Source organism: Lepeophtheirus salmonis, chromosome 9 (genome assembly GCF_016086655.4).
Source record: "Lepeophtheirus salmonis chromosome 9, UVic_Lsal_1.4, whole genome shotgun sequence".
In the NCBI taxonomy this organism is placed as follows: domain Eukaryota; kingdom Metazoa; phylum Arthropoda; class Copepoda; order Siphonostomatoida; family Caligidae; genus Lepeophtheirus; species Lepeophtheirus salmonis.
Window position 1 is genome coordinate 18,335,740 of NC_052139.2, and position 17,759 is coordinate 18,353,498.

At 31.3% G+C, this 17,759-nt stretch overlaps 1 protein-coding gene across 8 annotated transcripts in view; it reads right to left on the reverse strand.

Moving 5' to 3' along the window:
- LOC121124807 (uncharacterized) overlaps positions 1 to 17,759 on the reverse strand; it is a 149,766-nt gene that overhangs the window by 51,132 nt on the left and 80,875 nt on the right. For 4 of the 8 annotated variants that reach the window (XM_071891235.1, XM_040720005.2, XM_040720006.2 and 1 more), the window contains exon 3: positions 13,297 to 13,718. In XM_071891235.1, the coding sequence (XP_071747336.1) occupies positions 13,297 to 13,718 (422 nt within the window). Of the gene's footprint in view, positions 1 to 13,296; positions 13,719 to 14,107; positions 14,530 to 17,759 lie in introns of those variants that run through there. The other 4 variants (XM_071891237.1, XM_071891236.1, XM_040720008.2 and 1 more) reach the window with 3 other exon arrangements.

Below are 17,759 nucleotides of genomic sequence, written 5' to 3' on the forward strand. Positions count from 1 at the left end.
TTATTCATAGTATTATCAAATCCCTAAATATAATGACACTACTTTTCCACCTATATTGAAGGGAGTCAATTAAAAGAGAACAACTCATTTGATCAAATAAATAATGGATGATGACCAACTGTCTATTCCTAAATTAATGTACATTATAATATTTAGAATACAACAACAAAAAACCATGTTGTAACAAAACAACGCATCAGCTGAATGGAAGGAGCGAGCAACAGAAAAAATAAGAAATTATATTTATAAAAGTAGAAATTTTGTAACACTTTATAATCAAATGTATTAGCAGAATTTTAGCTATTTAACACACTACAAAAGAAGCCTGCCAATTCGTCTGAGTTGCCTGCATTGCTCTTCTAGCTTCATATACATGAATGAGACCGATCCATATCAATATTTTTGTAAGACTGATTCAGATCGAACTTCTTTTAATGAGATAATTAGTTTCAGTACACTAAAAATCATAACTCTCCCAGACCGGTCTATAATTTTCTGACCAAACCAATACTAGTGCATACATAAAATGAATTTTGGGATCTTTATTATAAACATTACAATATGATAATGAAAGTTATAATACACTGACCCATAGAGGAGTCCTCCCAAACATTACAGCAGAATGCACATATTCAATGAAATTCTCTTACAGGGCATGAGTAAGTATTGACCATTCATGTTTGATTAGGGTTCGGTTGACTTGCAGTTCACAATCACTCAATCAAGTCAAGTTGGAACGTGATACACTATTTTACTTTGAGTTTTTGTAGTCTAGTTTAATAATATCAGTTAGATTAGCTTATACATCAATGAAATCAATTGTATGATAAACATAATACTGAGTGCGGCAACATGTAACTACCTTTTCCGTAAGGTGATAAAACAAGTTTTATAAATGAGAAAAGTCTTATTTTTGTTGAATAATGATAATTTTTCTTTTAGACAGTTTTGAAAATCATATCAGGTAGGTGAAGTCCCCTATGTCAATACACCAAACTATAGATATTTTAATACGCCGTATTTTTTTCCTCTCTCGGATTTTCCGGAATAAATGTGGTTCATGGAGTTATTGACGTTCAAAGAACTTTGTAAATTTCAAATGATCGTTTTTTAGATTCGATATATTAGTTTAATTTTACAAAATATTATATCACACCATTTTTTTGGCGATATTTGTTTTCAACGGCAAATAGGGGAATTTATTTCTATCAGTTGAGGGGGTTGACACTAATTTGATGGTACACTAAATGCAATTTAAATATCGAATCAGAGAAGACCTGTGTGACCAACTACTACATCACAACTAATTATGTTTTTTTAAATTGGAAATTTGTATTTTGAAGTTTGAACCAAACCTATACAAGCTTTTACAGCTTTGGTTTGAACAAGTTTGGAAAAAATATATTCAAAGAATAATAATTTTACCCATTTATAGAAGGAGTAAGATAAAAAACTATTTGAAAACTTGAAGAAATATTTCGAATTTTGATCTTTCGAGTTCAAACTATTAAAAAAATCAAGTTTTCCCATGCATAGATCTGTCCAGTTTGAGTTATTTTTAGTTTTGAGTAGTGTTGGATTCGATTAAACATTTTCCAATTCGATGGAGTTCAATTTTTGGAATTATGCGTCGAGTCTATTACGTGTTAGGACAATGTGCCAATTTTCAATTTTGATTTTTTAAGAATTTCCACCTATGTATTGTGATTTTTCTTATTTAATATGTCATCAACTCTTCTGTTAATAAGAAAGGAGAGTCTGCTGTAGTTTTTATCTGTCCTATGGAGTAGTGATTCTAGACATTTGACAACTCCGTATTCGAATATTTAAAGTCATGCAAAACTTGAGGTTGAGTAATACCAACTTCAATGGACACAAATAATCATGTTAACTTACCCTTGAGAATGATAAATATGAAGCAACTTATAATTATGTAGAGTAAAATTATTTTAGGTATTATTAGAATCCAAAAGACTTCCTCCAAAGAGAAGGAATGAAGAGTAGGTTCATGTACTTCTCCACATAAATAGAACTAGTCCATAATTTACCTAATACTTATATACAATAAATCATTGACATAATTTGCACAGGCTCCATTCTATTATTATTTGATACATAGAACACCGCCTGGATGGAGTAACAAACCCCCAACATGTATTGATTTGCTATGCATTTCTTATATAATTAGCAAATGTGCCGGGTGTGTCATTAGTCGTTGAACACTTTTTAAATCAGATCAGAGGTGGGCAGAAGTATTCACACAAACTTTAAAGCTCCATAATTATTTGTTTATTATCATTGAGCAGAGGTTTTAATGATAATAATTTGGCGAGACCACTTCTGGACACTTACTACTCAATATGGCCGCCATTAGCTCTAATAACAGAGTCCAGGTGACGACAGAAGGCGGAGAAAGCACAGAATGACCTATTTTGGCATCCGCTTTTTGATCTTGTGGGGAGCATGCTTGATGCCTCTGCGACATTGCAGCCGTTTCACAACACATCGTATTTCTGTCGTAATTTGTGTCGCAAATATTTTCCTTTGCGTGTTTCCGGCCGAGTACAAATCGTCAACCCTCTTGCGTCGGTGCTCCTTGACTCTTATTTGGAAGACTGAGAGAAAAATTTCTTGCATAAATGTTGTGTATAAATGCTTTGACAGACACATCAGTCCGTAGAAAAAAGTCCGTGTAAAGAATTTACAGGTAAAACAAAACTTGTGCAAATACTTCTGCCCACCTCTGTGTAGGAAGTTGAGTGGTTATGTGTCAAATAATATCAATTATTTCGATATATTCAGACTATATTTTTTGTCAATAAAGTGTTTCCAAAAAATAATAAGAATAATTTTAAAATGGTGGAACTATAGGAATGAGTATTTGCACATATTTCAGCAGGATAGGAGCCTGTTGACATCTGAATCTCTATCCGTACTTTTAATAACTTTAAGAAGATGTATAACGAGCAATGATGTAAACCGTTGTGTTTTTTTAGCTGCTCCGTTAATTCGTAATATAAAGAAGGAATTTTCTTTTCCTTAGAGGTTATCATTATTATTTAATTCCTGAGTAGTGAACATCCTTTCATACATAGATTCAATTATATCCAAAACCTGATTGAACGTTCGTATGTGCTCATAAAAGATGGAAAGTAACCCTGAGGATTTGTTGCGGAGTTCTAATTGGAAGTCCTTGTTGAACTCAGAGGTGAATGTGGGATCGAAATCGGAATAATTCTATCAAATGCTACATTTTAATTTTTTCTCCTTCCTCTCTTGTCACAGCTGATTGTAGCTTATCTAATGCAAAGTCATGATCATTTTTCTTTCTCTCCTACTAAACATCCTTTTAATTGTCAGGGTTACCATGTTGATTGACATGCCCATTATAAACTGGATTTTCATCATTAATAATGAGTGTATTAATGTGAGAGGAAGCCAATACCTGAGAAATCTCCATCTGTTCGATCCAAAATCCAGATACCGATTGATCATTGGTCAAGGGGAGTTACCATCCCTTGTTAACCACTTCGGTAAGGAAAAATACAGATTCACTCAAGACAGTGCCACCTCCTGCATGTCCAACGCTAATTAAGCGTACATCAGTAACAAGTTAGGATTCATCAAGTCTGGGAAGCGATGTGGCACCCTTATCTCTTAACCTAAGCCCGCTCGACCTCTATGTATGAACAATAATTGAAGAAGATGCCTTTAGGAACGGGCACGGCAATGTTTTAGAACGGAACAGATATGTTGAGACATGGTCCAGGATAAAGGAGTCCAAGATTGAGACATTTAGCATGGGCTTCCAGGACAATGTATTTTATACTTCTTCTCCCATTACTAATTTAAATCAATTAGCAAAGTATCATACTCTAGTATAATTGCCATAAAACTATGATGGGCCCTGTATTATTCAATAGTGCGTACAACTTAACAAGAGCTAATTCGTCCAATCAACGTTCAGAACACTGATTAGGAAAAAAGAAGCAACTGACACCTAAATACACTATATAATTTGGTGTTAGCTAATAATCGAGACTGACACCCGGAGCAGTATCCCTCCAAGAAACTACTTACACACTTCTAAAAATAAAATACATTTTTTGTAACAACGAGTATTTCCTGCAGATGATTCATTTTCTTAACAAAATAAAAGACGCACCCCGTAGATATCATTAACTACTATGTGTATAGTATCTATCTCTCTAGAATCGTTTTTAACAAGAAGTTGAGATGAATAAAATGTGCATTACAGATTTTGAGGTTCTCTCGTTACATGTACGAGAGAGTTAAAAAAACATCATTTTTAATGACTTTTAAGAGTCAATCTCTTAACATCTTGTATAATGTGTATGTAGTATAAGATCAAAGTAATAACTTTAAAAAAATAGAGATATTTATGGATACAACAGCAGGATACTTTTACGTTTATGTAAAACGACTGCTCCTCAAACATTAACTAACAATACACAATATCGTTACAAAAGCATGAAGCAAGAATGATTTTCCTGAAAAATAGTCTGTATAATTATATACAATCAGCATAGATTTATTTGAATTCTTAATTAACCATTATATTACTATGAATGGAAATCCATACTTTAAAAGTGTCCACAAAATGCACTTTAAGTTAATAAAAAGATGCTGAAAGGCTGCATTAGAGTAAATAAAGCCTCTTTAATCAGATGAAAATTCTCATTCTTTATTAAATGTATATTAAATCTCAAGGGAACCCTGAGTGAAACATGATTAAAACGACAATGAAAAAGAAACAGTCCTATTTAATTAGGCGGCAGAAAAGTTGCAAGACATAATAATAAAGGTTTCTTTTGCGCTTTGTATTGACGTTCCACATACTTCAAGGGAGCCACAAACATGGGATAATCCTCTTTAAACTTTTCACCAAAATTGAATGAACACAAATAATCAAAATTACCTACTCATGCCACGTCCTTAATTAAAAACAATTCATTTCTTTTTTGCAGACTTCTGAAGTCACGTTCACACTTTTATCAAATTAGTAAAGCTCCATTAAATTATTAAAAAATAACATGATATATATTTTTTTTTAAATTATTAGACTGAAAGAAAATTAATTGTGCAATAGACCCACATTCCCAATACAGCGATTGATACCGGTAATCTTTCAAAAAATATATATCATTAGTCTATCAATGTTATGTTAAAGGATTGAGCTACACACTTAAGCAGTGTTTCTCAAACTCTGCGCCTCCTAGACATGTTAGACCTGCTGGAATTCTTATTAATGAACCCTGGAATAAAAAAAGTTTGAGAGAGACATCACTAAAATATTGCAGCAGAACAAATATAATAATATCATTTGCTAATTATAATACCAAACGAAACATATTTGAGCTGTTTGGTATTTTTTTTTAAATCAAAAGACTCATGGTTACAATATGAAATCAATAGATCTTTTTAAGTCAACAGATATGGAGTTTCCAGTGTTGCAAACATTATCTTATTCGATAAAGTTTCCAAACTTAGAAAAGTGTCAAAGGGAGAAAATAATCAAGGATAAACGGCGTGGTTCATTTTTTACATAATTTTTTCCACTCCTTTGTGAGCTTACGTGGATATTTTTCACCCCTAGAATCAGGTGTCATATTGGCATATTATTCAGATCTACAATCCTCCCCCCCCGCCAACAATTGCCACGTGGTTTGTGAAAGTCTTCTGTAATTTCTAATGATGATCCTTGAAAAACTCAATCATTAATCATTTACAAAGACTCTATTTTTTTTTTAATGTGAAATTTCTTAGCAGTAATTAGTAGAGTAGGTGGCATAACACTAATAATGAATTATTCAAATATTTTTTATAACCAGTCTCAAATATTATGGTGTTATTCAACTAACATACTTAAAATGAAAGTAAAAATTAAATCATAATTTCTCGCTTAAAAAAAAAAACAACAAGAATACCAAAATTACTTCTTTTTCATAAATGTATTAGTCTCAATGTTATACTCCACATAAAACCCACGCAGATTAGTGTCATTTTTTTGGAAATCAAAATATTGCCACTCTATATAATACCAACCAATGTTGTGTTTCAATCTGTTGGAGAAGTTGGGTATGGATTGGTATCAAAGAAAGTTTTTTTTTTGTAAAAATATTGAAAAATTAAATATTCTATTAAAAAGCAAAAATTTCCTTAATTTTTTTTTTTTTTTTTTTTTGGGGGCTCCAGCTTCTCCAGCCTACACCCTGTGGACACCCCTGTGGACCTACCCTACAATAAAGTTATTAGAAGTTAATTGTATTGTATAAGTAATTCTTGTATAACTCATAAATCAGGAATGGGAAAATTATTAACAACTGATTTAAGGGCTTTATTTCTTCATCTTTATAGATAAAAGAGGCTCTTATATACATAGAATAAAGATCAAATCTTGATAGGGGCCCATGAATCAAAGCAAAAAGAAAATGAAAGAAAAGAGAACAATAAATAATTTTCTCTTATCAATTAATTACACTTTTGATATACTTCTTTTTGATTTGGGCAATTCATTTACAGCAAATTATATTTATTTCATGGATCAAATGGGGTCAACTCTTGTCATTTGTAATGTTTACAATTCAAGTCCCTTCTCAAACAAACAAAGGGAAATAAATATATAAACACACAATGCATATATTGTACAAAGTGGTCCATTAAAATCTAAACACTTTGAATTTAACAATTCCACAAGAATAGTTTATTAATTAACAGTAAGATTTCAAGAAAATTAATTCTATAAATAGATGTGTGTCTGAGCACTCTTAATCATTAACAGAGCTGCCCTTAGTGGTAATGATGGGTTCCAGGGGTTGGTGGAAGGCTCGGAACCCCCTGCGAATGTATACCTCTGTCATGGGGTCATAATCCTGGCTAACAGTGGCTTTGAGGGCCTCCCTACTCTCGCTTTTCTGCGACTGTTTGCTTCCAGTACAGTTTGGCCTTTTTGGGGGAGCCCTTCTTCCTCTCCAACGTTTCGGACTTGCTGACGGCGTAGACATGGGTCCTGGAGACACCCAACTGCTTAGAGTGGACGAATGGAAATTCGTCTATCACGTTCAAGTATCATTTTCTCCACTTAATTAATTTCAATCGCTCAACCTTCATTAATGACTGGATTAGTAAGTGATCAGATTTCAATGGACCACCCAGTACATATAGTCCTCTCTCTATATAAAATAACCCTATTGTAGTTTAAGGCCTATGTTGTATATAATACTATGCATAGGAAAACAAGTTATTTTCAAAGCAGAATTTGACAATAAATGTAAATATATACATACATGGATAATATTGTATTCGTCACTGTCAGTAATAGTCGTAATCGTTTTGTACTAATCTTGTATAACTTATAAGATGTACAACTTTAAAAATTACAGTTACACAAAATTAATCCAACATATTATTAAGGAAAGATAAAATGTCAATAGAAAAACAAGCTAGAAGGATTTTTCTTAAAATGGAGTGCAGATTACATTTGTTATTAGCGTCCATTTCTGTCGACAAATTATTATTTTCACTCTTTGTAAGCCCCCAAATCGCACTTGAAGTAGCTACAATTTATCGCCGCCATAAAAGATCATGTTGAGGCCAATATAAGTCTCTTAAATCAATTAAAGGCTCTAACATAGAGCAATAAGTATTGGTATTGTAAACCATCCCAGAAATTTGAATTATGAGCCTATAATTGACTCAAATATGTCCATGAAATGTTATTTAAATAATAATAAAAAAAGAAGTGATTTTCTCTTATTCTAGATTTTTGTTTTTTAGGTTTATGCATCACAAATACTAATTAAAAAATAGTTAAAAAGATTGAGCGATAACAATATATATGTATATGTAAATCTACAACACTAAATAGATCAAGATTGATGTTCACAATTAAAAGGAATGATTGCAAGAAATGATTTTCATCTAGAAATGCTCTACTATAAATATTTGCTTTCTTCTAATCATTGTTGTAATAATATTATGTTGCACAGATATACCCCATGCGGTCCGGATTTAATCAATTCGGATTTCGTTGTATATAGGTATTTCATTTAAAGGCCTTTTTATTAATAATCAAACCCACTATTTACATCAATACGAATTCGTAGCAATAACGCAAGCCTTTTGCCTCAAACAGTCTGGTATGCAGCATTTTCCATTGACTTTAGATATTTTGGGGCCCTAAACTACCAAGTTTTATAGCAAATAATTCACTTTTTTTATTCATATTAAGGAAAAAAATTATTGTCTATAAAAAAGTATCCCTCTGATTGCTTAATTTTATTATGTATCATAGAATATGTTATTACATCGTTACACAATCTTATTTCACCAGGGTAAATAAAAATTGACTATAACAACGAAAAAAATAAGATATTTTTCTCTAATAATCCAAATTTTCTTATCCCTAATCGATTAATAAAAAATGTCTAATCGACCATAACTTAGGAACAATTTGAGATATATAACTCAATTTGATTTTAGGCGGAAATTTTGCGCTCTACCTAGTGTCCATTTTAGTTCATAATGAAACAAACTTATAATTTATTTATTTTTAGATTGTGATGTTAACTTTTTGTTGTATAACCTTCTATACCCCACAAATTACAGAATAATATGTCACAGAAATAACAGAATCCGGCCCCCCCCCCCTCAAACATATGTTCAAGTTCATAGTTAGTTTCCCATGTTTGAAAAAAAACGTTTACGAAATTTAATGTGTGGCGTAGAAGCGTAAGAAAGGGTGGATTCGCTTTATTTTCTAGCTAATTGTTTGAGTCTTGAGAGCACTGGAATGGGGACACATAATTGTTTTGTAAGAAATATGGCATTTAAAGAGAGACAAAACTAAACTACTAAGTCATAAGGATCTGATTTTGTACAAATTATAGATTAAAAATACACAGCCCGATCCAAAGGCTAAACATTAACCCACACATCACCCATACAACCATAGATTTTAAATTAATTTGCAAAATTTAGCACAAATTGGTCCATCATTCAAATAGGAATATGTGTTGGTTTTCGGTCTGAATATCCTAGACCGGTCTGAGAGTGGACGGATCTAATTCGGTCCCTTAAAGAAGTGTGGTCTTTACTGGTCACAAAGAAAAATTCAGTCTGTATCTGTTTTAAGTACCAAAGAAAAGATAATTTAAAATTCGGCCTTGACCAATTCTATAGATGAATTGTTGATGACGTCATGGGTGCTTCAAAATTGTGAAACTCGGCACAATAACGTCATATGAAGTTATAAGTGTTGTATTAACAGATATGTATAAAACATGTCCTAGAAAGTGGGAGCGGTTTTTCTATTTGGTAATCTGAACAGGCTTTTTTATTTTCCAGAGCTGTTTTCATTTTAAATTAACTCTTGAAGACAGAATATTTAATTATAAAGTAATCACTAATGAGTTTGTTCTTTAATGACAAAGAGAAACACTGAGGGGTTTCTCCTCGGGAGGTATAAGTGTAAGTACTTGTTGCACTCAGAGTAGAATTGAAGATTGATATTGGAGTAATTTCAGCCTAACGTCCTTCTATATGTGGAGTGGAACGTGTGTATTTCCTTCCTCTTACAGCTGTAAGCAGCTAATCTAGTAAAACCTCATGACAGCTAAGCTGCTCTCCCCCCACACCCAATTTTCTTCAAATTGATATATTAATTTTCGGTTTCTTTTATTTTTACATACCGGCGGGCAAATTTTATACAACACTGTATATTAATCATATTTGTACAGTTCAGTAGCTGTACAAATATGATATCAAGAATCAGGAGAGGGGAGAAATTTCAATTCTTCTCAATTAATGTTTGATTTGTAGTTTAAAAAATCGTCAGAAAGAAAAGCATTTATGCCAAAACATAGGCTAATTTATTTATTTAAGAATTTATTTTCTCAAATTATGCTTCAAAGGAAAAATTTGATTTTTTTTTTAAATAAATCAAAAAACCAATCCCTCCCCCCCCCCATATATAATCCTGCATATGCCCTGAAATAGGCCCCATTTGAAAAGATTACATTTGGAGCGAAATATCGGTCCAAAAAATCCCCCAGACCAAATGGGGGAAATCGGTCTTGGGCCTTTGAGTCTCAACATTACGAATGAACAAATAAAATGTATACTAAGGAGGAAAAACAAAATATCCTTCTAATTCATAAATATTTCCCACATATTCTGGATATGTAGGAATGTACATTATACATAAGCAAAAGACAATATTAAATAAAAATGAAGAATGTATATAAGGATAAATCAATGACCATTTCATCATATTCATTTTGAGGTATATATAAACATACTGACAATATTGCCAGGAGCGTCCGCAGAGGTTAAGCTGGAGGGTTTGTAGCCCCCCGCTCAAAAAAAAAAATAAAGGAATTTTTGCTTTTTAATAGAAAAATTAATATTTGAATTTTTTTTCCAAAAAATTTAATTCTTATATTTTTTTCCAAAAAAATTTAACTTTCCATGAATAACTATGGATTTTTGAATATTCTCTCCACAAATTTAATTTTTGATTTTTTTTTCCAAAAATTTAATATTTGGAACTGATTTTTTTTGGAAAAAAATTAATTTTTTGTGAACAACTTTGGATCTTTGAGAACTTTTTCTGCAAAAATTTATAATTTGAAATCAAATTTTTGAAATTTGATTTCCAAAAAATTTAATTTTTATAAATAGCTGTGGATTTTTGTAATTTTTTCCCCCAAAAATAAATAATAATAGAAATGTAATTTTTGATACTTTTTTTCCAAAAAGTGCCAAAAACCAAGCCCATCCCAAAATGGTATCCTGTGGCGGCCCTGATTGTACATTCAAATCGAATACATATATTACAAAATTAATTATGGTAATATGTCTTTTTATAAGATACGGATAATCATTCTTGACATTAGTTACGTTTAAGTAAAAATACTAGGTACACATTTAAGCTCCTTTGAATAAATTTGTATATGACATATCATTTGCATATATTAATTTTAATGGAATTAAGAAATTAGTGTTGTCACGATACTAATATTTCTGTTTCGATTCTGGTAGTACCGAAATTAGTAGTTATTTCGATATTTTATGGACTAAAAAAGAGAAAAAAACTGGAATGGGCACCCAGTAGAACCCAACCCTCAGCCAATGGTCATTTTTCCTATATGAAATATCAATTTTTCTCTATGTTAAAGTCAAAAATGTGCAATGTTAAATTTAATATAATTTTATATATGTTGTATTTATACCTGAATATGAGTTATATATATTTAATAGTATTGTGTGCCACAAAGGGTCGATTTCAGCTCTGTATCTCAATTTGTTCAAAGGGGAAGCTGAAGTATGCGTTTTTGACCTTATGGGAGACTTTAATCTAAGATATTGACCTTACAGGGGCGTCCGCAGGATTATAAATATATATATTTTGGGTTTCTGGGTTTTTTGGAATTTTTTTCCGAATGACATTTAAAAATTAAAAAAATCCTTCAAAAATGTTCATTTCATTTTCACGTAATTTTTGGGTTAAAAGCAAAAATTACTTGATTGGAGGGGGAGGGGATATTGCCCCTCGAGCTTTTTTAATATGAATAATCTATATTAAACATATATATATATATTTAATCTTCACACCAAGTTAGATCAAAATCGATTTGTAACTTTTTCCATAATCCTGGCTACCAACTTACTAACAAACAGAGACAAAAACATAACTTAGTGGGCGAATTATCATCCGTCAACAGTCAACGGCTTACATCGAGAGCTACCACATCAGCCAGGATTTCTAAGGAAAATGAAGCTATCGTTGGATTTTACAGTCTTGGTTGAGTTAATTATAATTAATAGCAATCAAAATCAGTCAAGAAAATGTGAGAAAACTTAAATCAATTACCCTCAAAGTGGAAAATACCCAATATATTTTATGAATAGGTAATTGATAAGTCTTTGTGACGGACAAATAAGATTAAAACTGATAAAAAGGCCTATATACCCTTTTATAGATCAATTTTAAACCTGTTCCTTAAATAAGTAATCATATAATTAATAAGCAACAGGTTAAATAAGTGCATCTATCAGATTGGGAACACCTGCATCATGGGCATTTAAAAAAATATAATCATTCATATGGTAATTTTGCTAGACGAGAGACATAATTGAATTGAATCAAAAAAATTTCAACACTTACATTTTCAAATAAATAAACGCATGTTGAAAAGTTAGTCTCAATAATGGGTAATATTATGATGTTTTTGAATAACTGATAAACACTTTATGTGTCTAGTAGAATTTTAATCAAACTAATAGTACAAGATCATGTTTTTGAATAATAAATGCTAAGAAATCTCGTACTAGAATACATATATAATTTTATTGACACAATGATACGTGCAACCTAAAATTTGTGCGTTTTTCACATATTTTTTAAATGACAATTCTCACAGGATCCATTTTAATCCTATCTACTACATACAAATTAATTATATCATTTAATTTTGATAATATGTTAAATTTACTTATTTCCTATGTATATATAAGCAAGGGTCGGCGGTCGTTAAAATTAGGCAACAGCCAACAGGGTTAGTCATTTTTTAAAATATTACTATTACCCTAGAATACCAGAAATATTGGATCATTTTTAGACTAGTGTAAAGGTACTTTAGTTTCAAAATAAGGTAATTTCAGGGAGTATAAAAGAAAGTAATATATTTTCTATGAAACACAATTTATACTTAATAAAAAGTACAACTAAAACTGAACTTGTAATGTAACAATTATTATTCATGATCCATGGAAAGAAAGTATTTCTTCAAACTAGCATAAGCTCTAGGTTCTTCATTTCGAAGTAAATAAGCTGTTTCATCCTCATCAGAATAGCAATCTGAATTGATATAAGGTAATACGTACGATATGAACTCAAAATTGTCTGTAAGGTATGGCATTACTTAGCTAAACGCTCTAGATACATACCCCCCTGCACTAGCCCGTCTGGTTTTTTTACTAGCCATGGTCTAGCGTAGCTGTCATACAATAATTTATCAGTAGAAACTTGGAATTTCATTGTTCACTATAGAAAAGGCACATATCAATACATAATTTTCATCAAAAAGTCAAATGTTACTTCCTTAATATGTTTAAGATTTTAAAGAATTTACCTCACTGCAATTATATTCATAATATATTCTGTAAATTCTTCCTTTAAAATGTCTCATCTCATATTTTTTTGTTATAACTTGTGCAAGTAACAAGTTGCATACGATATATTCATACATATGTGTATATAAAGAACTTTCTTACCGCTAAACAATTTTTGGGCTGCTCTTGATCACTAGATGGATAGTCTTTCTTTGGAAGAGCTGGACTCTTTTGTCGTCTTAGTCGAGGAGATGTTGGTGACTTAGGATGGATAGGAGGTTTTTCTTGCGGAAGAACATCCCTAGGTGATTGAATAATGGATGTTGATATGTGATGAATATCTTCTTCTCCTGGAGAAGGAGATGATCGAATGCCATCTTTGTGAAACCACAGTTGATTTTTGGAGGACTTTGATAATGAGGGTTCGTAATGATTTTCCTTGCTGATATAGTTTTCGAATTTTGAAACCTTTGATTTTACTTCTCCATTTGTGGGTGAGAGGGATACAAGAGGTGGAGAGGTGTAGAGAGGAATCAATGGAACAATCAAGTTACTAGGCTCCTTTTTAACCTCAATGCCCTTCCCTGAAATCAAAAAAATATAGAATATTATTTAGCCCCTTTATCATATGTAGCTACATAATAAGTAAGTTAATAGTGGATGGAGTAAAGTAACAAATATTAGATAATTTATTAAAATAGCCTTCTTTTGAAAAAAAAAACAAAAAAAAAAACTATCCACAAAATCTAAGATATTTCTATTCATAAATTACAAGATTCAATCTGACGAATAGATACTTTAGTAAAAACTTTCTGCTGAAATGCTCAAGTAATTGAGACTTAATTGTAACGATAATTAATTTTAAATCAATGTCTGAGGAGGCCAAAAATCCAAAATACACAAACCACTAAAACAAATCAATTGACAAGTTTTTGTCAGCGAAACGTTGTGAAATAAAAGGTAGATGGATTACAGATTAGACATGATATAATAAAGGTAAAAAGATCCAGACCAGGAGGCGGAGTCTGTGGAATATCCGTCGTTTTGGGATCTACCATTTTCTCCACCTTGATTTTTATGATATATTATTAAGTCATATTATTACAATCATTCACAACCACACACAAATGACACAATACATTCCAAAGAAACACTTAGAGTAACGAAGAAAGGATTCAAAATCCCGGATGAGAGATAACTCCTCGTCTTCACCAGATGGCAATTCCAAAAGAAGGAGTTACAGATAGTAAACATAAATTGTACAACATTTGAGTCAACTATTTCACAAAATCACGTGATTTAAAGAAGATCTCTGCAGTACATAAAATCTTCTGAGTGGGTAAGAATTGACCCGCCCGGGCTTCTTCTTCGTTTCAAAGCTGCTGAGGAACCACCACCACGACTAAGCAAAGAGACACCACCAGAAATAATTAGATTAATAGAAAAGAATGTACCCTAGGGAGGGGAGGAAAAAAGAAGGGAAGGAGCGAGGGGTGATTCAAGGATGCAGATGAATGATGATGACATTGTTTCCAATTGTACTTTTCAAATGAAAAAGATAAAAAAGGACCCCACTTCATGTTTAAATACACAAATAAAAGACAGGTGTTATTTTTCAATTTAAAATGTAAAATAAAGAGGAAAATTGAACATTTTTTTCAAATGACATATTATTATTTTGAAAAAATCAATAAACATTTTAACAATGGAGTCCATCCCCGAAAGAAATAAAGATTACTAAATTATCATTGAAACAATTATATTATTTCTTAATTACTTAAAACCTATAGGAATAATAGTGTGGAATGTATCCACATAATATTCATTAATAAATATATGCTGGATAAATGATTAGTATTAGTAACAAAAAAATTACAACTTCTATTTTATATAATTATAATCGCAATTTTGTATATAAAAAAATCACGCAACATCTTCGAAAAATAAAATAGGGATTGCTTCTAGAATAAAATGTTTTAGATACTTGGGTCTATTGATTCCCGATATATTGCCCTGCAGTGAGATCCTTAAATTAAATTTAGGGGAATTTACAAAATGAGATAGTAAATTATAAAAACTGTGAAGCTTATGTACTTTTTTTGAATATTTTATTAAGAAAACTAGCATTGTCAAATGTCCGTACAATCGTGAGAGATCCTAAATTGATTATGTTTTCTATGTTAGAAATATTAATTTGTTGGTTTGTTACAAGTAACCTGATTTTGATATAACTTTTATCAGAAGTAGACAAATTAAATATCTCACTTTAATAATAATAAAAAAACGGTGGAATGGTAGATCTATGGACTTGAGAGGTCTAATTTGTTCATCATATATTAAATAAAATTTCACATTTTATAATTTTTAGAGGTTTAATGGCTAATATGATATAGCGAAGCAAATCTTGTCATTTTAAAACAATTTTCATTATGATAAATATTTTTTTTTCTTTCTATATTCCATACAATGTCCAGCTACAATGTAAAATTTAACAAACAAATAAAAAAAAAAAAACAAGTAGCACTGACATAAATTAAAGTGTTAACACTTCCTCGATTAGGATGATTAAAAAATACAATTGTTTCCCTATCACCAATCTTAATAGTGTCTATAGGTGTACTCTAAAAGTTGATTTCTCAAAAGTTTCCACAGTTTGACGTCATGATTCCTTACTACCATTGAATGTATAGTTAAAGGATATTTTAAGCAATCCATACTTTTCATAAATTTTTCCTTCTTGCAAATCAACAAAAACTTCTTTATCAAACACAAAAGGTTCCTCCCCGAAGCTGATCTGTTACCCTTTTCCATTGGTCCAAACATGAAAGTCCACGCTTTCTTCTCCAGGCCTAACCTTAATAAAATTTTTAGATGCCAACTCCCTAAATATTTTTGTCTTTTGACATGAAGTAAACATATGCAATTGGTTGTCAATTTCTCCACATTCAAAGGCACAAAGCTGGCCTAATAGGGATTTCCCTGCAAACTTGTTGCAAGGTAGTGTTCTGCTATTTATATGCGTTTGCAAATTTCTACATGCAATATTCTTTATGCTCTTTAGTGAGGAAAAAATTAACTTGAACTTTTTTTTCTCCTTCATCCTGCTCCAGTCTCCCACAATGGATTCTAAACAGTGGACATTGCTTTATATTATTTCTGATTTCAAACCTAATATATCTCTCGCTCTTTTAATTGCCGGGGGTAACTCTCGATTAAAAGAAGGCACCACGCTTTTATTAAATGGTTGTCCAAGTGCAACTAACATATTAGTGATCCGGTAGCATGTAAATTTTACCACTCCTTCTCTAGCTAATCCATCAAACACATGCCAATCTCTTAATATGTCGCTGATGATTGTCTTATTTTCTATACTATGCCCTTTCTGCAGATCCCACCTTCTTTCTTTCACTTCTGTGACTCAAGAGTCCTTCCATTCTGACGCAAATAGGATATCTGTAATCTACAATATCCCCTCCCAAATACAAGTTTCTTCCAAAATATCAGATGTCATCATCTTTTATTTAATTATAATAAATGTTGTCATTAGAATTTATTTATCAATCAAATCTAATGGTTTATTTATGTTTTAAGCAAATAAATAATTAAACTAAGCTATCATTTTACTAACTAAACAATTCAGGTCACATCTAGTGAAAACATATAGGTATGTAAACAAATAAATCCCCGTATATTGCATATAAAGTACATTATATCTTCAAATTATGATGCATAAATTGGTTGGTTATTACGATGGTAGATAAGATTAAGTGCTCATTAATACAACCAACGGTGCCATAAACCATTGGTTTTGCGTTATAAATAAATTATAACAATAATAATTGATATAAATGAATATAAGCCTGAAGGGGTAATCACAAGACTTGCTTCACTTTATCATCATTAAATCCCTAAATACCATTAAATGTGAAATTTTATTTATATGAACTAATTAAACTTATCATATTTCCCAAGCTACAGCTATAATTTTATCCGTCTTTTATGATTTTATGAGCACACACGAACATTCAAACAGGTTTTGAATATAATTGAGTCCATATAGGAAAGGATGTTCACTACTCGGGAATTAGATATTGATGACAACTGCTAAACAAAAGAAAATTTGGCTTTTGTAATAGCAATTAAAAATTAACGGGCCAGCTAAAAAAACACACCACAATTACATGTATGTTCATTTTTGAGTTTTGTGTGACAATTAATTGTGATATTATTCCAACAGGTAAAAAAAATTATGACAAATTTTGAAAGAATTTATACCCTTTATAAGAGTTTATTTCATTAAAGTGAGGCCCGTGAAAAAAATTGAACCTTATTTTTAGAAGTGGTTACTGTTTCTCAGGCTACCACTTCTAAGTGAGGCAGCAGGCACGCAAATTACCTAATAGCCGAAGGCCAAGGTACTGACGAAAAATTACAAACTGAACTCATTCGAGGTCCAGTTATCTGTTAAGTCTGTAGACTATAATATTTAAAGTCCATATAATTAAAACCTGAAGTGGCGAAAAATTAATCTCGCATTTCCCGCCCATTTTCTTTAAACTAAGTATATCTTGTTCATTATTGATCAAATCGACTCATACGATAAAGTGTTGTAAACTTGTGAGTGT